General features: G+C 33.8%; 1 protein-coding gene across 1 annotated transcript in view; it reads right to left on the reverse strand.

Annotated features, from left to right (window-relative positions):
• Positions 1-2,603: 2,603 nt before the first annotated feature.
• Positions 2,604-23,360, reverse strand: part of LOC114166344 — a 35,240-nt gene continuing 14,483 nt past the window's right edge. The window contains 11 exon segments of the mRNA XM_028051059.1: positions 2,604-2,867; positions 2,966-3,013; positions 3,092-3,162; positions 3,504-4,256; positions 5,371-6,174; positions 6,554-7,000; positions 12,425-13,210; positions 13,647-14,291; positions 17,989-19,032; positions 20,954-21,586; positions 22,739-23,347. Coding sequence (XP_027906860.1) covers positions 3,121-3,162; positions 3,504-4,256; positions 5,371-6,174; positions 6,554-7,000; positions 12,425-13,210; positions 13,647-14,291; positions 17,989-19,032; positions 20,954-21,586; positions 22,739-23,347 — 5,763 coding nt within the window. The 3' untranslated portion in view covers positions 2,604-2,867; positions 2,966-3,013; positions 3,092-3,120.

The following is a 23,360-nucleotide window of genomic DNA, read 5'->3' on the forward strand; positions in this document are numbered from 1 at the left end:
CTTCTTTCTCCTTCTCCAACGCCGCCTTCTCCTCCGACAACTTGTCTACTTTATCCTGCAGCCCCCCCGCCTCCTTCACTTCCCTCCTGTACAAGGACCCAACTCGTCTACTCAACACCAACGCCTTACTCCCAAACTCCACCATAGTTCTTACAATATGATCAACCTCCATATTGTCGATGGAGTTCACAACAGTATCCGGCAGATTAATTGAAATATCCTTCCTTATGCATATCTCTGGCAATTCGATCAACCCAGCCTCCGGCAGCTTCTCGCCACTGGCCGACCCAGCCCCACTACTCGACCCAAGAATAACTGCCCTTGCTTTCTTCACATCCTTACCCTTCCCGGGTCGAGACGGAAGCTCAGCCCTCCTCTTCGTGCCGCCATGAACGTGTACTTCTACCACAGACTCCTGCAAATTAGGAACATCGGTCTTCCCCGCCTCCTTGGCCTTGGCGGCCATCTCCTTCCTCAGCGCTTGGAAAAGCGCCAAGTTCTTTTTGCCGGATTGTGCCATATGACCTGCAATAACATATCACATCTCGGATCAAAACAACTTAACATCATTAACACAGATTAAGTAACAAACAGATACCTTCAATATCTATAATCGGATGCACCGAATTATAAACCCTAACTAAGCCCTTAGTGGGCAACTTATCCACAAATTTTAATAACATCCCGACCACCTCCCTATCTCCGGACGACAACTCCTCCATCCCCATATCTTTGTACCGCGAAGGGTTGTTGGTCCAATAAAAAGGGAATTTCGTACTCCCATCCGCATTCAAAAAATACCTCTCGCCTCCCTCCTTCACCACAACCTTGAAATATCCATCCTTAAAATGTTTGAAAGATTGGGAGAAGGCGTCCAATCTGCTGATGCTCGGACGGCTGATCAATGATAGCCATGTAGTCGGTCTCCGGGGTCTGGTGTCATAAAAGTATAGGAACGCGTATGGGGAAGGCTCCAAGTATAGCGATTTGCACAAGATGCGAAAAGCCTGTAAGTACGCCCAACTGTTAGGGTGCAATTGAGTAGGCGCCACGTTCAGAGCCCGCAACACACCCATAGTAAAGTCATCTAAGGGTAGCCGTATGTGAAGTTGAGAAAAGTGGCACATGTACATGTAGAAGAACTTCTCAGCAGCCCCCTCTTGCCCATGACATACCCGGTCTATGGCGCTCACTCTTTCTAATGAGACAATATCTCCACTAACCCCTTTGGAGATAACAGGCGTACAATTCAGCCAGGAATTCAACAAACGAGACCACCTGAACAAGGATGACTGCTCACGAACATCAGAGGCCGCCCACGCATAACCACCCCTAGCCGGCCAGTTGCTTTCCTCCAGTTCTTCAGGGGGATCTTCTCGGATCTCCCTCACTACCTCCATTGGCACCCCGCTGGTGCCAATTCCAGCGCTCTCACCCTCTCCACGGAACCGGCCACCTCTACTCCTATCGGACTCTGTACTTTGACTACTACTAGATGTAGATAACGGTGAGCTATCGCTACTAGACATACCTGTTTGATTTTTTAACGGAAAGAAGTCGGCGGAATTTGGGAACTAGTCGGACAAGATGTTGCGCAAAAGATCTCTGATTTCTCAACTCGCAAATGAACCAAAGTAAAGCATCAGCTACATTCAAAGCTATATTTATAGTCCATGACCCCAAACTCTTCCCGCCAAAATGAAATCCCAGACCAAGCGACACCATCATTATGAAATTTATGACACGCAAAAAACGACGGCGCCAAAAGTTTTGAGATGTGACCACCTGACGCCCTTCCACCTACCTTCTGACACTTCAAAGCCTTAACACTGTTCATCACACTTAAAGGCTGGGGGACTGGTGTATCACACCTAGCCGGATTCGCTAGCCAGCCAACACATGTTATCCTTGACCGACAACCCATATCGGACAAGGCTGGGGGACTGGTGTACTGTACCTAGCCAAACTAAAATCAAGTAAATAGTACACACGTCAAAACTGCATACCGCTTAGTACCCGGATACAACCAGCACCGGCCATCTAAGTAAGTAGCCGGCCAAAACCGACTACTTGCCTAGGGGCTTAACCTACCCCCACACACACCTCAGGAACCTGTTTTAGGGCCAGGCCCACTCATGGCCCAAGCGGGGGCCCAAGCTAGAGCCCAAGTCAAGGCCCAGCCCATGAAATGGTCAAACGTCATTAATGTCTATAAATACACGTGGACCCCATCAGTTAAAGGTACGCAATCATTAATTGCTGATTTGACTTCTTGAGAGCTTTGACTCACTTGAGCTTCGGAGATTCTTCTGCAGGTAACCCCTCCCGGGTCCAAGCCGACATGTATCGAATGGGAAGAGGCCAACTGAGGAGATAGCGGACTACATGGTAAGGTGACTCTTGTGTCTGACTTTATGTTTGTTCTTCTGTAGGAACATGTACCTAGTGAAGATGGTGGACCAAAAGATATACATGTAAATGGGTTTGAATACCCAAAATGTTTTAGTATGAATAAATTCATTCTTTAAAAAGTAGATAAAATTAACAACAAATGAATACAAACACATTTTTTTTTTAAATTTTTATCAGCATAAGCACACATAATTCAGTCAATATTTAGTGACAGACTTCATGACTTCACCTTTACTCAATACACCGTTCATCACTTTTAATATCACACATTACATAATATAAATGATAATGTATTTCATCTTCAACTTTAATTAGGTACAACAACACATTTTTTTATATTTTTTGAAACGCAATCACACGCAGTAAAATAGGTACATATTCATCTTCATCGGTTCTTTACGCCTTCAATCTCTTCTTAATTACTGCAATATTGGAGACGGCAACACAGACTCAACCTAAACAAATTATAAGAAGTAAAAGTAGTATTATAGCGAATATCCACTTAAATTGATATGAATAAAACATAAACTGACACTAATATAAAATTGCTTACATAATAAGCATGTTATGCTGTGAAAAACTGCTTCCATATAATCATCACCTACATGCGCATAGAGCAAATGATAGTGTGTAACTGACCATAAAAAAGTAGCAATTTAAGTAGCATTATTCGATGTACCTTGTTCGCTATATTCATCAGTATCTGAACTATTGAAGAACTGAAATGATGACACCAGAAGCATCTGGAGCCTATTTAAAACGAAAGTATATACACAAATTAATTTCAAGCACGATGCAACTCAAAAGCACATCAGGCTAAAAATAATGTTTTCAATTCAAAGCACGAATAACCAGTCTTGTTTATGGCTTTGATACTGAATTCCCCTTCGAGAATTAGTTGAATTATGGAATAAAAAGATCTTAGCCTACTTATAAGTTCTTTCAAAAGAAAATATCTAAGTATTTTTGATGAAAATGATAAATCATACAACTTGATAAAGAAAAATTATGAAGAATGTTACAAATTAGCAGGGACCAATATATACCCCGAATTCTATTGAACAAAGATTAAGACGGAAAAATATGCGTACCTCTTTTTCAAAAGTTCTACACACAGCCGAATTAAGATCAGTTTCTTTTCGGGGTTTCGCATATTCAGAATAATACCACTTTATGGGATGATCTATTTTGTTGACTGCACTGAAACTTTTCATGGAGCTGCACTTGATGACGTGGACTTTTTTCAAGGATGGAAAACTTAATGTGAAATTGCCAGTGTAAAAGCACCTCAGCTCTTCTAACATTTTAAGATCCAAAACCTGAAGCCGCTCAAATATTATTTCTTCATCCCCATCACATTCCTCTGCAACAATTGTCATCAATTTCTCACAGTTTTCCACTGCTAGACGTTCAAGTTTCAGAAGATCTTTGGCTACTGACGCTGGAAACACGCTTCCAAGGCATTTGCATCTATCAACAAATACTTCTTCTAGATTGTGCACGCTTAGAATTCCAGTGGGATCTTCATTCCAAACATTCTCCAGATTTGACAAGTTTGATAAAGTCAATTTCTCCAGAGGAAGAGTAACTAATGTGTCTTTTGTTGTACAATTCACCTCAAATATGTATTTCACAAAATCACAGTTTCGAACTGCCATTCTTCTCAATCTTGGTAATAGAGGAAGCAAATGGAAGGGTAGTACTGCATCTGACAAAAATTGACAATCCTCCACAGTCAATTCGTACAAACAACTAAAACAGAAGTCGGGCATATGCAGTGAGTCATGCCATAATTCTTGTAATGCTGGCCTACTTTTGAGATCAAAGTGGAAAAGCTCTGATATCTGCACGTGCAAACAATAAATAAATATGAAACTAATTATTTAAAGAATCAACATATCTTTTAAATTACTACTGTATAAATATGAAATATTCACTAATTTTATTAATAGTTATTTTCTTATTACCAAAAAACTTAGTTGACTATATTTAAAAGCAATTTTCCACTGAATTACGTTTTCTAATATTACCTTACTTTCCGTAACGTCAAAAATTGGTTCAAAGCATTACGGTATGTTTAAGACATGTAAATAAATAAATAAAAATTAATTTTATGAATAAGAAAATTTATAATTATTTTAAAAAATGTTCTTTTTCTTTCATCGTTATTTTTATATAAAAATTAAGCTTTCAGTCCGGTGTATCCAACAGAAATTACAATTTGCTTTTAATGACAAATAATTCATTATTTTTGTAACAAAAACAATTAAGGTTGGTGAGGAATGCTAATAAGCAGATATGTCAGACAGATTTTAGTTAATTTTGAATTCCATTACTGTAGTGCCTATGGCATTCATATTATTAAAGTATAATGTAAACTCTACAACAATCTAGAAAAAATCTAATATAGAGTTATTGAAATATAATGAAACTTCTAGAGTATTGAAGAAAAGCTTAGGATAGGAAAAAAAGTCAAGAACATTCTACTATATAGAAAAATCTAGAACTATTTGCTCAAGTTCTAGCTAAAAGTTTCTAGAATAATCTATGGGTCTATAAATACCCCATATATCCTACCATTTGCAACATCAAGAACAACAAACACAACATCTAATACAACTACTCTTAACTACAAAATACACTTCTTCCAATTACAACTTCCACATTCTACTATCTCCATAATTTTCTCTATCCCATCAACTATTCCTTTCACAACCTCAAAATACTATCACATATAGAACTTTTAAACTTTTTCCCCGAAAAATTCATTATAACTATTAATTAAACATATTGAAGAATCGTTAATTAAATTATATTAATTTACCAGCATGTTGTCCTAAGCCGTCTTGCATGTTTAAACAAAATCTATAGATATATGTCCATATAGATAACGAAATGGGTTCTAAGATGCTGTATCGATAACGAAAGGAATCACTAACTAAAGTTAAACACATATACCTGTCTGTGAAATCTCTTTCGCACGACGGAGTTGATATTTTCGGGTGGAATAACTGTACGGTAATCAATTGTCACTCGAGTCAACTTGTCTGCTTTTACCGTAGTTGGACATAAAATTACCATCTCAACGCAATTTGTTACTGATAATTCTTCTAAGGATGGGAAACTTAGACTCCCTCCGTAGAACCTTCGGAGATTCAATAAATTATCAAGATTCAAACATCTGAGCTGCAAAAACATTATCTCACCCTCATCTGATTCCTCTTCCTTAAACACTATCTCTTCAATTGATTTACACCATTTTATCTCCATTCTTTGGAGTTTATCCAAACTTCTGGCTGTCGAAGATGTGAACAAATATGACAAGTTATGACAGTTCTCTATTGTTAAAGATACCATATTGGAGAAAGACACTGTGCATGTTACCAAGTTTTTTAAACTGGAACAACTGATAACTTCAAAGCTTTCTAGATTTCTGATAAAAGGCTCAGTCCACGAGTTCTTAAACCCAATGGGAACCAGTTCTTCAAGGGACTCCGAGGATAATGCTTTCAGCTGTAATAGGAGTTTACTATTATTAGGTCTTTGATCGCTGAAAATCACCTTGAAGGAACGGTGACACACCACAAGCTTCTTTACATTTGGCAACTGTTGTAAAAGTCCATACTCCGGATATTCATCACACTTAATATCAGAGCAGAAAGTAAGAAATTTTAACTCGTGGTTTCTCTGAAATTCTCCATCCACAATCATCTTCGATTCATATTTACCCACTGTCAGATGCTGTAAGTTGGGTGTAATTAGCTACAAAGAGAAACCAATAATAAATTAAAAGAATTTAGCACAGCCATAGATTCGGCTCTCTACATAAAATTGAATTTGTGAACTTTCATGCTAATATAATGATTAGTTAAAAACTAAATAAATCAATATCAAATAAAAATAGGAGTGAACAAGTCAATTTTAAGAGAAAAAAAAAACACAAATGATGAAATTGTGAATTTCATAACGATTTTGAGTTTAAAATTAACTTTTTTTATGAAAATTTTGATAAATGAAATGAATAGTGGTTCGCTCATGAAGAAAATAATGAAAAATCTTTCAGTTTAAAATCACTTTTAACACATGATATAATATGATACACAGAAGAATGTATGTAATAGACTTAAAAAAATGGCCAAACCTGAAATGTAGTATTAAGCTTGAACTTAGGCAAATCCGATAGTGACAGTGACGTCACACAGGGCAACGTAAACTTAGGATTTGTTTGTTTTGGATTATCCAGTGGAACAATTTCAGCAGTATCTTCATTCGAAAGAGCTTCCAAATTTGACAGCTTCCATAAAACCAACTTCTCCAGAGGACATGTGAGTGTGCCTTGTGCAGATTTGACATCAAATATGGTTTTGACAGAATCACAGTTGACAACCTTCAACGTTTTCAATTCAGATAATAAAGGAAGCAAAGTGGAGGGGAGTACATATGATAAAGAGTGGCACCCATTGAGGAACAAGGTTTCCAATTTTCTGAAGCGAAAGTGTGGGATCTGCAATGAGAGACCCCATATCACTTGTAGGTCTGCCCCATATCTGAATTCAAGACTGCGCTGCGGCATTTCCCATCGCGCTCTCTTTCGAAATCACCGCATGCAAACGAACAAATAGATATATGAATTTAATCTATTGCAACGAATATAACAATATTAATTAAGATTTTTTTAACAGTTTTATTGCTAAGCATGATGTATCACCAACTTTATTTATAACTAATTATTCAATGAAATATCTTAATTTATCTCTTCGTTTGAACGTAGTTACTAAAAAAAAATTAGATAATGAACAAAATTAATTAGTCATTATAGTGACCAATTTATATACTAATTTATAAATTAAAAATTATTGATAACTAAACTAGTTTTAAAAAATTATAATTGGTCTCAAAATTGATAACTAAAATAATTTCTATTATGAATTGGTTTCTAAATTGGTCACTCACATTAGTTACCTAAGTTTTGCCTATCAAATGTGTGTGTATGATTACTTAATTAACTGTGAATATTTTAATAATTTAGATAGGAATGAGGATATAGCGGGGATGGGTATTATGGCGGGTATGGGGACAGGGACAAAACAAATATGTACATTATGTTATATCAAGGTATGCAATATTCACTTTATGAGAGAGTAATTTTATTTGACTGCAACGTTGGCTTTAATAAGCCTTTACACAGAATGAGATTACTTAGCAGTTACAGCCATACCACCGACATAGGAAAATGCATATATGCCTACCACTAAACTAAGAGAAAAATATGCAACTAAATAAAAGATTCATCTCCCGACATAATTGGAGATTTATTCGAAACATTAAATAACATTCCCTCCCTTGACCTAAATACAGTATTGTATTTTAGCTTATTTCACTGACTTTCACAACTCCAAGCATGCGGCGAAGTCGTTCGAACTACTCCTGCTTTAGTGCCTTGGTCATTATGTCAGCTAATTGTTCTTCAGTGCAACAGTAACTAAGGCAAACAACTTGTTCTTTAACTAAGTCTCCAAGAAAATGAAATCTTATTGCAATGTGTTTACTCCTCTCATGGAAGACAGGGTTCTTGGACAATTGAATTGTTGAACTATTGTCACATAGGATTTTTGTTGCTTCCCTTTCTTCTAATCCAAGGTGTTCTAAAATTCTGCGAAGCCAAATACATTGACAGGCACAAAATGCTAGAACAATATACTCCGCCTCAGTTGTAGACAGGCTCACTATAGGTTTGTTCTTTTGAGGCCCACGAAACAGCTCCAGTTCCTATTAGGAAGACAGAACCAGAAGTGCTTCTTTTATCATCTAAATCTCCTGCATAATTGTTGTCGTTGTACGTTGTAAGACTAGTCGTTCTTCCCTGTTGGTAGAAAATGTCGTATTCGATATTCCCTTTAAGATATCTCAAAATTCTATTTGCTATAGCCCAATGAGATTCCTTTGGATTTGCCATATATCTACTTATAATGCTTACCCCATACATTAAATTTGGCCGAGTGACTGTGAGATACATGAGACTACCAATTGCTTGTTTGAACTTTGTGGCATCTACTGGAGTCACTTCCTTACCTCTAAATAGTATTGTTCCTCTTACAATAGGATTCCTTACAGAATTGCTTTATGTCATATTGAATCGTGCCAAGATCTCTCGGGCATACCGTCTTTGACAAATAAATATTTCTGCATTGCTTTGTACAACTTCTATTCCAAGAAAGTATTTCATCTTGCCAAGATCAGTCATATCAAATTTCATCTTCATTGAGCTTTTGAATACTTCACATATGTATTTGTTGTTTCCAATAAAGAGTAGATCATCAACATAAAGACTGACTATTAAAATATTACCTTGACTTGTTTTTGTGAACAAGGTGTGTTCACTATTGCATCGGTTGAATTGTTCTTTGGCAGAGCAGGTTTCAATTTTACTGTAGCAAGCTCGTGGAGCCTGTTTGAGGCCATATAGAGCCTTTTGAAGTCGATATACCTGAGTTTCTCTGACTTTCTGAATGAAACCCACAGGTGGTTGAACATATACCTCTTCTTGGAGATCACCATGTAGAAATGCACTCTTTACATCAAGTTGAAATACATCCCATGCACTTTGAGCAACTAGTGCTAACAAAATCTTACTGTATCAAGTCTTGCAATAGGTGCAAAAACCTCGTTATAATCTATGCCATACCTTTGTAAATATCCTTTTGCCACCAATCTAGCTTTGTACTTTTCTACCTGATCATTTTCATTGAATTTGGTCTTAAAAACCCATTTAATTCCGACGGGAATAACTCCTGTTGGTGGATCTACAAGCTGCCATGTGTTGTTTTTTTCGATAGCTCCCATTTCAGCTTTCATTCCTCTCTCCAATGTTGACTCGCCCAAGCCTCTCAAAGGTTTGAGGACCCGTAGAATTATCCATCATCATTGCCAACAACCCTTCATCCTCTTCCACTAGCATATTTGTTTCATAATCAATCATCCATAGAGGAGGTTTTCGGATTCTGGTTGCCCTCCCTGAAGCTTTAGATTCGGTTTCAATGTGTTCTCGGATTGACTCTAATGCGCTTTAATTCCCATCAGTGCGAATTGTTATGTCTTGTGGTGCTTGTTCATGTTCATCTTCTTGAGTCACTCTTTCTTCCCAGTCTAGAGTATTTGTCTTATTCTTCTCATAATCATCAAACCAGTTCCATCTTTTCTTTTCCTCAAACACAACGTCCCTGCTAACTATAACCTTTTTTCTAATGGGATTGAACAATTTATAAGCTTTAGATTTGTCACTTACCCCTAAGAGAACACACTTCTGACTTTTGTCGTCCAACTTTCTTCTAGTTTGATCTAGAACATGAGCATGTGCAATACAACCGAACATTCAAAAATAATCAACACATGGTTTTCAACAACTTCATACCTTTTCTAGTGTTTAATGGTCTATGGCAGATGTGGGACTCCTATTTTGAACATGCACACAACATCATACTGCTTTGGGCCAGAAAGGTTTTAAACCTGTTTTTCATGTAATAAAACACGCACTGCATTCATAATGGTACGATTCTTCTGTTCAGCAACTCAATTCTGCTGTGGAGTGTAAGCAGTAGTCAATTGTCCAGATATACCCTCATGAGTGCAGAAATAAAAAAATTCCTTCAAGGTGAATTCTCCACCTCTATCAGTTCTAAGGTAGGTGATAAAGGTACCAACTTCTTTCTCAACATTGATTTTAAAGCTCATGAAAGTGGGAAGTGCTTCAGATTTTTTCATGTAAAAAATAGACCCCAGTCTTTTGTGAATGATCATCAATGAAATTAATTACATACCTTTTGTTGCTATGAGAAGGAGGTGATATGGGACCACAAATGTCTGCATGAATCAACTAGAGCTTTGATGAGGCTTGCCAGGTGCTTTGCTCGGAGAAAGTGTCTCTGTGTTGTTTTCCCACTAGGCATATGGTGCAAATTTCCTTGGGTGGTTTCAAGGATGGCAGACCAATTACCATTTGCTTATTTGCAAGTGTATCAAGACCTTTGAAATTAAGGTGTGCAAATTGCTTGTGCCACAAATGAGTTTTTATTTTTGAGACCTCTATAGTTTGAAGGCAGCGAGGTTGTAGTGAAGCTGTCAAATGAAACATCTTGTTTCCCTTCATTTTGGTCTGTAAGATGAGTCCATGTTTTGGATGAAATACTTTGCACATATAGTTTTGAATTAAAATAGACAAACCTTTCTCTTGCAATTGTCCAAGGCTTAAGACATTAGTCTTAGGTTTAGGTACATAATAGACATTTGATATGACATAAGATGTGCCATTAATCTCAATCCTAACACTCCCTTTTCCAATAACAACTGGAGTTGAGTCATTACTAAGTCTGACTATTTTGTTGATTCCTTCTTCTTCCATTTCAACGAACCACATTTTGTTTTCGGTCATGTGATTGCTACAACCAGAGTCTAGAAACCAATCCTCCTTCTGGACAGTTTGTGTGCCCTCATAAGCAACCGGTAGCAATTCATCCTTCTCCTCTGTTGTTGTTTCAGATGACGCATAATAAGCCTTTTTCCAGCCTCTGGACATTCATATTGATAGTGTCCTAACTTGTGACAATGAAAACACTCAATGAGTGTCTTATTTAACGTAAATCTCCAATGCCCTCTTCCACGTCCATGCATGCTTCTTCCGCGACCTCGACCAGCTACGAATTTATTATCATGGACAACCTTCAGCACCTGCTCATCAGGTTGTGCATCTTGCATCCTTTGTTCATGGAAAAGTAAGCTACCATGAAGCTCGTCTAGGCTGTGAGTACTGAGATCATTGGATTCTTCAATCGAACATACAACGTAGTTGAATTTCGGGGTCAAAAGATCTAAAACTTTTAGTTACCACCATGCTTGCTTTTATCTCTTCACCATTAGATTCCATCCTATTGACAATACCTAGTGTGTGTCTCACATAGGCATCCACTTTCTCACCTTATTTCATTCCCAGCAGTTCAAACTCTCGACGCAAAGCTTGAAGTTGAGAACACTTGACCCTTGTGGACCCCTGATATTTCTGCTGCATGGATTTCCATATGTCCTATGATGTGCTATTGTCCAATATTGTTTCACGAATCTCCCTATCAATTGCTTGAAACAAATAGCTCTTCACCTTCAAATCCTTAAGGCTGGCTTCAAATACACTTCTCTTGTGTGCTTCTGTTGGTGCAACACCAAGCATTGGAATTCCCTCCTCTACAAGCGACCACAATTCTTTGCTTCGTAGAAATTTTTCCATTGGCATGGTCTAGAAATCATAATGGCCATCAAACCTTGGGATGGCTGGTTGCACAAACTTTTCAGCCATCTTCTCACTTTTTCTCACGCTATTTTCTCTCGTCACTCTCTTCCACTAAATTTCACTCTTGCACACTCTAGATTAGGCCCCTTACGGAGAGCTATGATACCAACTTTTATATCAAGGTATGCAATATTCACTTTATGAGAGAGTAATTTTATTTGATTGCAGCGTTGGCTTTAATAAGCCTTTACACAGAATGAAACTACTTAACAGTTACAACAATACCACCAAAATAGGAAAATGCAGATATGCCTGCCACTAAACTAGGAGAAAAATATGCAACTAAATAAAAGATTCATCACTCGACATAATAGGAGATTATTCAAAACATTAAATAACACATTCCATATCCATCATCATTTCCATACCAAATTGAAAAAGTCATAAATTTCCCATATCCATACCCATATTCATACCCGGTCAATATGGTAATATTTCATCAAAATGAAAACGGATTGGAACAATACCCACGAAACGAGTTTATTTGCTCTATTCCTTACAAATAAGTTTGAATACGAGACTGAAAGACAAACTCAGAATATATCATTATAGACCTATATCTAAGTTATTTGTTGGAGATACGGTGAATACGTTACACAATTTCCATCATACTAGATACTCAGACATGTATTATAAATGTTCAATAAAGAAATAAATAAATTATTAATCACGTACCTTTATAAATTCGTTAGTCAGAATAGAGTTGAGATCAGTTTCCAATGGAATAGCATCTGGTTCTTCAAGTCTAACATGAGACAACTTGCCTGCCTCTAGCGTACCTGTACATAAAGTTACCATCTCGTAGCAACTTGTTATTGATAATTCCTCCAAAGATGGAAAACGTAAACTTCCTCTGTAGAACTTTCGGAGATCGCCCAAATGTTCAAGATTCAAAAGACTGAGCTTTGGAAATATTATCTCATCCTCATCTGATTCGTCTTCCTCTTTAGAAACTATCTCTTGAATTGAGAAACAATTTTTTATCTCCATTCTTTTAAGTTGAACCAAACTCTTGGCTGTTGAGGAAGTGAACAAATATGATAAGGTGTAGCAACTTTGTACTTTCAAATATGTCAGATTGGAGAAAGATACTCTGCATGTTACCAAGTTTTTTAAACTATCACAATCAAAGACTTTAAAGGTTTCTAGGTTTCTGACAAAGGGCTCAGTCCAAGAGTTCTCTAACCCAATGGAAACCAACTTTTTGAGGGAATTCAAGTGTAATTTTTTTAGCTGTAGTTCACTATAATCCACATTATTAGGACTTTTACAACAAAACATCTCTTTGAAGGAACCATTTTGTACGACAAGCTTCTCCATATTGGGCACTTGTTCTAGAATTTCCTGTCGAAATACATCCGGTTGATACCAGAGAATAAGAAACTTTAAGTTGTGTAAGAGGTTTCTCTGAAATTTTCCACGAAAAATCATCTCTACTCCCTCTTCCCACAGTAACAGGCGCTGTAATAACCAAGAATAACACAAAACAAAGCTGGTTAGGACTGTTAAAGACAATAACTCAAATTTTCATGCAAAAAAAGTACCTATAATTAGTGAAAAATTTATTTTGAGTTTAAGATTTAAGATGGAAAATCTTATAAATGATATAATTAGGAAGGTTGTAGTGGTTACTATGCAGAAAAAAAAAAAATGAGTTAAAAGGTTCTTTAAATCGTAGGAGACTATTCATAAAGATTGTGGCAGCATGAAGACATGATATATGATAAAGTAGAATGGCGTAAGAATCTATTCATATATATTGAACAATGAAAAAAAAGTATAGAATGAACAAATCATACTGGGAGTGATTTGTGTTTAATTCTTCCCTCCCATTATATATTCAATAACTTTTTTTCCTGATTCAATTTCGCAACAAGAGAGTGCTTAAAAAAATTACCTTTTCAGTACCCAGTTGATCCTTAGTATGTGATTCTAGATGTGTATAAATGTCAGACTTGAGTGAGCAGTAGTAAAAGTACTTGAAATTGGGCAAACGTCGTAGTTGAAATGACGACACACGGGGACAGGGAAACGTAAGCTCTAGACTTCTATTTGTATTGTTCTCTGCAACAATAGTCATCAATCCCTCACAGTCTCCCACTTTTAGATCTTCAAGATTCAAATCTTTAGCTACAGAAGTGGGAAACACGCTTTTAAGGCGTTTGCAATTTTCAACAATGACTTGTTGTAGATGGTCCATACTTAGGATTCCATGAGGATCTTCATTCCAAACATTCTTCAGCTTTGACAGTTTGAACAAAAACAAATTCTTAAGAGGAAAAGTAATCAATGTGTCTTCTGTTGTACATTTGACATCAAATATGGTTTTGATAAGATCACAGTTTTCAACTCTCAATGTTTCCAATCTGGGTAATGAAGGGAGTAAATGGAAGGGTAGCACTGCATCTGTTAAAAACTTGCAGTCATCCACATTCAATGTGACCAGCCCACTGAAACAGAAGTTGGGGATCTCTATTGAGCCATCCCATATATCTTGTAGCTCTGGCATATATTTGAGAGAACGATGTTTGAGCTCTGAAATCTGCAGCCGGAAAAAAAAATATGAAAACAATTATTTACAAGAGCCAGTGATGTATTTTAATTAGTACCCAAAAGATGAAATATTCACCAGTATTTTAATAATTATTTATTATTAAGGATAATGTTAGTTGACTATATTTAAAATAAATATATTTTTGTTTCTTAACTCTCAATGAAATTGAAATTAGTCAATTATAGGTAATTATTTTTCTTTATCGACAATTATTAGTTGTTAGTTTTTATTAATAGGGACTGAACCTATACAATCTCTTCTCTCCTGCCTTCTAAATGTCACTATATCGATCTTATTTCCCCAAATTGTTAATAGGAGGGATCAAACGAATCCACGACCTTTCCCTTCTTTTCCTTTCTTTTACACTGTGTTCACTGAAGGAGAGTATTTGAGAGTGTGAATAAATGAATTTAAGTGGATTTAAGAGTGAATTATGTGTTATTTTTTTAAGGAATTTAGAGGTGATTGTGAGTAAATTTAGAAGTAATTTTTGTAAAAGTTAGTTAAAGAATTGATTGATGTGATTGATTAAAAAATATGTTTTAATAGAATTATTTGTGAGATTACCATTTTATCCTTAATTTAATAAGTAGTATAAATTGATATTTGTATGAGTAAATTTATCTCACTTCACTAGTTTGGGTTGAGTTGGACCAATCACATAAGCTCGTTATTGTTGGAGGCATATATATGAAGGTGGGTTGGATAAAATGTCTTGCTCTTAAGGCAAGGATTGATTCAACAAGGAGTAGAAGAAATACACTAAGTCTAAAATCCTTAAGTTCAATAATGAAGGAATGAGTGTAGATTTATTATAGAGTACTTACAAGACATTGAACAGACAAGTTTTGTAGTGGTGTAGTAGAAGAAAATGAGATGAAATTCAATCATAGTCTTCACTCATCTCAATCTATATAATATATACTACTATCAATATTTTCTTAAAAAAATCCAAAAAAGAACTACCAATATACTTGTGGATATAATAACCTCGTTCAATTGTACTGCAATTAACTTGGTACACTTGCCAATAGATCACGAACTCGGACAATTCTTTTAAAATTTGATATTGTGTGATGTTGGGACTTTTGGGACTTAAGCCCAATGGACGTAAAATTCTCAACCAAGGTTTACTCCATCAAATATGAAAGGCAAAATGTTCTTTGTGGCTGAGAAAGGAAGAACTGATAGGAGAAGGTTACTGCATATTTAACCTTTCTACATACTCTCCAAGTAACAATGAATCTTGATTATGATTATGGACCTTCCAAAAGGGATGTTGTAGAACTAAGGGAGATATGTCTTTCCTTTCTTCTACAAATCCTAAGGGTGAATGTAATTTATTAGGTCCAAAATTTTCAAGTATAGGAAACTGTAGTGGGGTAAATTTGGGTCCATGCCACACCATAATAATAAGCAACATCTGTCTCACTGTAACAACTATCCCACTAATCTCAATAGTTGTTCTAGCAGCAATGGGTATTATTAGGAAGGGAAATATTGAGAGATACAGGAATATGTATTATATAATAGAGCGAAATTTAGAAAGAGGTTATATTGTTAGTTGTTTTTGGGGAGAGTCTTTCTCAGAAAATCTATAAATAGTTTCTTTTGGGAGTTATCTATGAGCTATCTTTTTAGGACTAATATTCTTATGGACGGGTAAAAGTAATTGAACTGCATTGCAAAATTAAACCAAATAATAGTTTGTCTTAACTGAACTAAAATTTAGTTCAGAAAAAATTGAACTATTTTATCTTAACTTATTTTCAAACTGCATTATTTCTGAACTGAACGGTTTATAAATCACTTTTGAATTGTTTTGAATATTTTTTAAAATTTTTTAAAAGAAATAACACCGAAGATCAATTTTGACTATGCTTGCCATTTATTTAAAAATTGATTAAAGAAACAAAATCTGTTTCTTGAAATTTAATTTATTAAATTATTGAATTTATGACAAAAAAAAGTAAGGAAATCACATGTAAATTAAAACTGGATTGTGCAGTGTGAAGTGTGAAGCTCAACGGGGTTAATATGTTTACGTGTTTGAAATAGGAAATAATAAAATATCATGGAGATATTATAATTTATAAATAAGAGAATGTTATATATATTTATCATGATCGCAATTTCATAAATGCTTTTCATAAACTAATATTAGAATACATCCTAAAACTAAAATATAAGTGTGGTACACAAGGTTTGCAATTAAGAAGAAAGAAAGGATGATAGTTTTGAGTTTGTTGGAAGAAGGAGTTCTGCTAATGAGTTGGAGTATGATTTGGGAATTGAATGAGTTGGGAGTATGATTTGGGAATTGAACCTAAAATTTGAGATGGTAATTAGGAGCAGCTTCATCAGTTTTGCAATTAATTAAACTGCGAATTTAAAAGTTCAGTTTCTTAAAAACTAAACTATAAAATATTATAGTTCAGTTGTTAGTTCAATTTTTTCTTTTAAGTATATTATGATGAAGTTAATTATAATTTGGTGCAGTTAATTAAGATATCGTTGCCCACGCCTAAATACCCCGTGTGAAAAGCTTTTTCAGTTTGGGAGTTTATCTACGATTCTTCTTTGTCTCATTTTTCTAGTATTTGTGTCCATGTCCCTAACATACAGTATAAATTCAGTAGGAAGTTATAGAGAAAATTATAATAATTCAAAAGGAAATCTTAACCGATGAGCAAAGATATTATTTAAGATATAATTAATTATTATTAATTCCATTATATTTATATTAAAATTTAGAATAGTTAACTTCATAAATTAAAATAATAAATTTATATAACAAATAATGATTAATTATAATCTTTTATTTATAATAATAATTATTTTAATAACAATTAATTTTTATTTTGTGAGTTGATATCTAAATTTGTTATAGTAATAATTTAATCACCAAAAATTGATCACTGTTTAAAAATTTTCTTGTATACTAAAGATCATGAATCATTAAAATAATATTTTGAATAAATATAATTTATTCATCACTTGAATTTAGTTTGTTTTAATAAACTTCAAAACAACTTTATGTAGTTACTAAATTATATTAAACAAACTAAGCATTCGGAAAGTAAGTTTGAACAAATTTCTTTAATAACTACTTTAGAAAAAACATAAAAGATAAATATAAAAAATATAAAAAGTATTATTCTCGTAAAATAAAATTAGTATTGAAAAATATAATATTTCCTTATTTTTCTGCTAATACAAATATGACTCTTAAGAGAATTTATTTAAAGTAATAATAATTTTACCGTAAAAAATTATTACTAAATAATAATATATATAACTTAGTAAATAGACTATTGTTAACTCTTTAAATATATATATATATATATATATATATATATATATATATATATATATATATATATATATATATATATATATATATATGCTTTGGTCCAAAATATTTATGTGGAGGCAGTAAACTGTTATATTCAAATTAAAATTAATTTATCGTCGTCGCATAGACATGAATGAGAGCTTGATTTGTAGTAATGTTTGGCATTATTTAGAAAAATAAAAGTAATTTAACCCAGTTCTCTAATCTGGGAGTTATTTAGCAGAGTCATAAGTTCAATGACCATCATATTGAGGAGGTTCTGAAACAGACAGTGTAATATTGTAACGAGAAAAATCATACAATGTTTAATTAAAAATATGAAACACATACCCGTCTCAGATATTCCTTCTGTATAGTAGAGTTGAGATCAGTCTGTAATGGAGCAACTTCTTGGAATTCTCCGACTTTAACATGAGATAAATTCCCTGCCTCTAGAGTACCTAGACAAAAACTTGTCATCCTCTCGCAACCTGTTATTGACACCTTTTCCAAGGATGGGAAACTTAAACTTCCTCTATAGAACTTTCGGAGACCCAAACCTTCAAGATTCAAAAGACTGAGCTCTGGAAATATTATCTCATCCTCATCTGATTCGTCTTTCTCCCTAGACACTATCTCTTCAATTGAGCCACAATATTTTATCTCCATTCTCTTCAGTTGACCCAAACTCTTGACTGTTGAGGATGAAAACAAATAGGGCAACCAAGTGCAACTTGTTATTGACACTTTCTCCAAGGATGGGAAACTCAAACTTCCTCTGTAGAATTTTTGGAGGTCCCACAAATCTTCAAGATTCAAAAGACTGAGCTTTGGAAATATTATCTCATCCTCGTCTGATTCGTCTGCCTCCCTAGGCACTATCTCTGTAATTGATGTACAATTTTTTATCTCCATTCTTTTGAGTTGACCCAAACTCTTGACTGTTGAGGATGAGAACAAATAGGACAAGCTACTGCAATCATGTACTTTCAAATATGTCAGATTGGAGAAAGATACTCTGCATGTTACCAAGTTTTTTAAACTCCCACAACCAGTGACTTTAAAGGTTTCTAGATTTCTGACAAAGGGCTCAGTCCAAGAGTTCTCTAACCCAATTGAAACCAACTCTCCAAGGGAATTCAACTGTAATTTTTTCAGCTGTAGTCCACTATAATCCACATTATTAGGACTTTTACTACAAAACATCTCATTAAAGGAACCATTACATACCACAAGCTTCTCTATATTGGGCGCTTGTTTTAGAATTTCCGGTCGAAATACATCCGACTCAAACCAGAGAATAAGAAACTTTAAGTTGGGTAAGAGGTTTCTCTGAAACTCTCCACGCAAAATCATCTCTACTCCATTTTCCAACAGTGAAAAGGGTTTGACCAACTGAGAAAAAAGCACAAGCAAAAACAGGTTATGCAATTAGAGACCCATCTCTTTCGTATACAATACAATGACATAAATAAGCTTTTGTTCTGAAAGATTCCTCATAGATAATTAGTGACAAATTAACTACGTGATGCTAAAAGATTGTTTATGAACGGGCATGATATATGATAAGTACAATGGTGTCCCATAGAATCATTGTAATTGTTCTGAAATCTTGTTTTATGGTATCATGAAGTGTATATTTATACTTATTTTTATTTTTTGTAAATCAATGTTGTTTTCCTTTATTGAATCAGACACGCCGTTAAATTAGTTAAAACTAGGTCGAAGGTTTAATCAGAACTCAGTTAGAGTCAGATCAATTTAAATAAAATATTATTTTAATTTTATTTTTAATGCAAGAATGCAAAATATAAATTTTAACTAATCTAATACATCATATTTAATTTTTTTTAATGTAATAATTTAATATATTAACTACCTACTTTTGCACTTCTGAACCACAGTCTCCTGTCAACTATATTTAATTTCTGTTTCCAACTTACCCCATAGTTTTTGGAACTTTGCATTATTACATGCAACTTATCTTAACTACATTTCCATACCTTATCTTAAAAGTACATCACCTTTTAAAAAATTACATGGTCATTAATGTAATATTTCTAAAGGTTTTTTTGGGTGTCTATGTTACATTACCAAAAACACTTCCCAACATAAGAAAGTTGATCCGAGAGTTCACCCGTGCATTACTTATAACCTAGACTTATAACCTAGAGATATTACCCATAGTTGACTTGACTCCTCGATCTTTTGCTCCTACCACTCAACTTCACCCATCTGCACCACATAGTTCTCCCACCCTTTGCTTTATATGTAAAAGTTACATAGTTATGACATGTGCTTGGTAACTACAGCCACCACAGTACTACCCTCAGAGCAAGAGTAAAAGACTATGACGGGGAAGGACACCACAGCAAGCTTCTCTGATAAACATGACATGTGGAAGATCTTTAGAAGATGGGGAATGGTGCAGGAGGATTTCATCTCACTCACGGAAGTTGAATCGAAGAGGATGTAGGTTTGGGTTTGTGAGGTGCCTAGATATCAAGCATGATAAAGCGCTGGAGAAAGCACTAGATAACATATGAACTGGGAAGTTCAAGCTTCATGTTAACACGCCAAGATTTAACAGAGTCCAGGATGGAGGGAAGTGAGGAAATGAACATAACCGAATAGCAGGGTCTTAGATGAAATAATATTTATCATCAATTTCTTACTTACCGTTAATTAATAATTTTATAACTAATGATGTTCGATCAGAGGGTAATAATATTTATTAATAATTTTATAACTAATTTGGGGAGTTCAAGGTACTAATGATGTTCGATCAGAGGGTAATAATATTTATCATCAATTTCTTACTTACCGTTAATTAATAATTTTATAACTAAGTTACCAATATCATTTTCAATAGATTTTATAACTAAGTTGCCAATCATTTTCTATAGAAAATTAGTTTAAAATGTAAACTTCAATATTTTATCAATCATCTTCGAATTATATAAAACTTTGAAAAGAATAGAAAATACATCTTACTTAAAAAAAAAAAAACTTGTTTTCATTATAATAATTATTATCAAAACAAAATTATAAAATAGAATGAAAAAAAATTATTACACCCAATATAATTATTTACATAAAAAAAATTATTCAAAATTTTTATTTTGACTTAATTATTAATGGGTTTAATAGAAAAGAAAAAATAATCTATTAGATATATACAATTTCTTTTAAAGTTATAATTATATTAAATATTATATTTATTTTTATTGTATTAAGGACACAGATAAAATATATAATTTTTAAGTTTATTATTTTAACTTTTCCACAATCAATAGTCAAGATCCACGGTACATACCTTTTTAGAACTGAGTTGATTCTCGGTATGTGATTCCAGATGTGTATGGGTGTCAGACCTGGGAGAGCAGTGGTAAAAATACTTGAACTTTGGCAAACCCTTTAATTTTAATGATCTCACACAAGGACAGGGAAACATAGTGTCCAGACTTGGATCAATATTATCCTCTGCAACAATAGTCATCAATCCCTCACAGTTTTTCACGCTAAGATTTTCAACTAGCACAAGATATTTGGCTACTGATTTCGGAAACACGCTTGTAAGGTCGTTACATCTCTCAACATGTACTTCTTGTAGATGAGGCATTCTTAGAATTTCATGAGGATCTTCGTTCCAAACATTCTTCAGATTTGGTAGCCTAAATAAACTCAAATTCTTTAGAGGAAAGGTCATTATGTCTTGTCCTGTACATTTGACATCAAATATAGTTTTGACGTAATCACAGTTTTCAACTTCCAACGTTTCTAAATTAGTTAAGAAACGAAGTACATTGAACGGTAGAACATCATCTGATAAAAACTGACAACCATCCACTGTCAGAGAACCCAAGAGGCCGAAGAAGGAGTTTGGGATGGGCTGTGAGCCAAGACACAACTCTTGCATATCTATCATACTCAATTTTGATATACTCTCCTGCAAGAGAAATTAGATTTAGAATTTTATTTTCGTTGCATCCAAATTTATTTTAAGTTTTAACTCTCAAAATACATATTACTATAATTTTTTCATATTTTATGGATTCTTTTTTATAAATTTGTTACAAAATTTTACAACAAAAGACTTTTTTTTTCTAAGAGTTTTACCAGATAGGTAATGGTTTCATGAATAATTAATTATTACAAAATTATAAAATATACAAGTATTTTTTACTAATGTTTTTTGCAAAAAGTGTTTTGTGCAATATATTTAAAAAAAGATAAAAAAATTTTACAAATAATTATTCATGACAAAATTTGTACGAGTCTTATTAAAAAAAGTAAAAGCAAAGAAACGTGTATATTTTTAGTAGTGAAATCTTTTCATAACGAAGATAAGGATGATGAAAACATGAAAATACGAAAAAAAAAACTCACAAATCATAATATATATAAAACAAAACTAGGACCTATGAAATTAAAATATAGATAGTAACAGAATATTGTATATAATAAAAGAAATGAATTTTTTTACTAACACTATAAGAAAAATTTAAAATAGTGACCAATTTTATAATTTTAGTGACAAATAATTAATAGTAACTATAATGACCAATTTAGATACCAATTTACAAAACTAAAAATTATTGGACCCTAAGATAGTTACTATTATCAATAAAAACTTATAATTAATCACTAAATTGGTTTTTAAAATTAATTACATAGTTTCAACTAAAAAAAAATTTGTCACTAAATATTAGCTAAATATTCAAATTAATTTTATTTTTACATTTTTAATTTCAATAAAAATATCCTATTTAAACTTACAATTTTTTAAAATATTAAAAATATAAATACAAGTAACTAGAATATTTCAAGCTAATTGATGGATCTTACATGGATCTATTCATTTTCTAATTCATTTTAAAGTAAGTAAGAGTAAAAATAGATACCCTGAGTATATGAGAAAAAAAATAGTTTATATAAGTAAAACATGTTTGAATATAAAAAAAAAATTAAACAACAAAAAATCATAATAAAAAACATAATAAAAAGTTATAACTGAAAAGTGAAAAAATAAAATATCAAATATGTATATATAAGAAAGAAACATGAAATATACTAATTTTGAATGTTTTGTGAGAATTACCTGTCGTTTAGAGCGGTGGATAGAGTATTTGAGGCGTGGCAATTGGTACAGCTTCAATGAGGTGAGACGAGGAAACACAGACTCTTGCGTTGTTCCTTCTCCACCCTTTTCATCCTTCCTAAATATCTCTGCCAATTCCTCACACTTTCTTACCTCAAGCACTTGAAGTTCGGCAAGATCTTTGGCCACTGATGCTGGAAACAAACTTGTAAGACGCTTACAATGTTCAACACGCATTTTCTTTAGCAGTTGATGGTCAATGATTCCCTCCGGATCCTTGTTCCATATATGCTCCAGTTTTGGTAGATTATCTAAAGACAGTGTGTTCAGACGTAATATTCCCGAAGCTTTTGTCATCAACCTCTTCTCATCATTCATATTAAATATAACCTGTGCTGCTTTGCAAGACTTTACTTCTAATTCTTCCAAATTCTGAAAGCAATAAAGCAAATGGGATGGAATTACATGCACTAGAGTATCACATTCGTATACACTCAAGTTTTTCAAATACCCAAAGCTATTTTGGTGCACAGAGTGACTGCCACGCCATAGTCTCTCTATAATAGATTCACTATAATTGTGAAGCCTAAGATAATCGGTGAAAATGACCTGCAAATCATGC

The sequence above is a fragment of the Vigna unguiculata genome, chromosome 10 (genome assembly GCF_004118075.2).
Source record: "Vigna unguiculata cultivar IT97K-499-35 chromosome 10, ASM411807v1, whole genome shotgun sequence".
NCBI classification, from domain to species: Eukaryota; Viridiplantae; Streptophyta; class Magnoliopsida; order Fabales; family Fabaceae; genus Vigna; species Vigna unguiculata.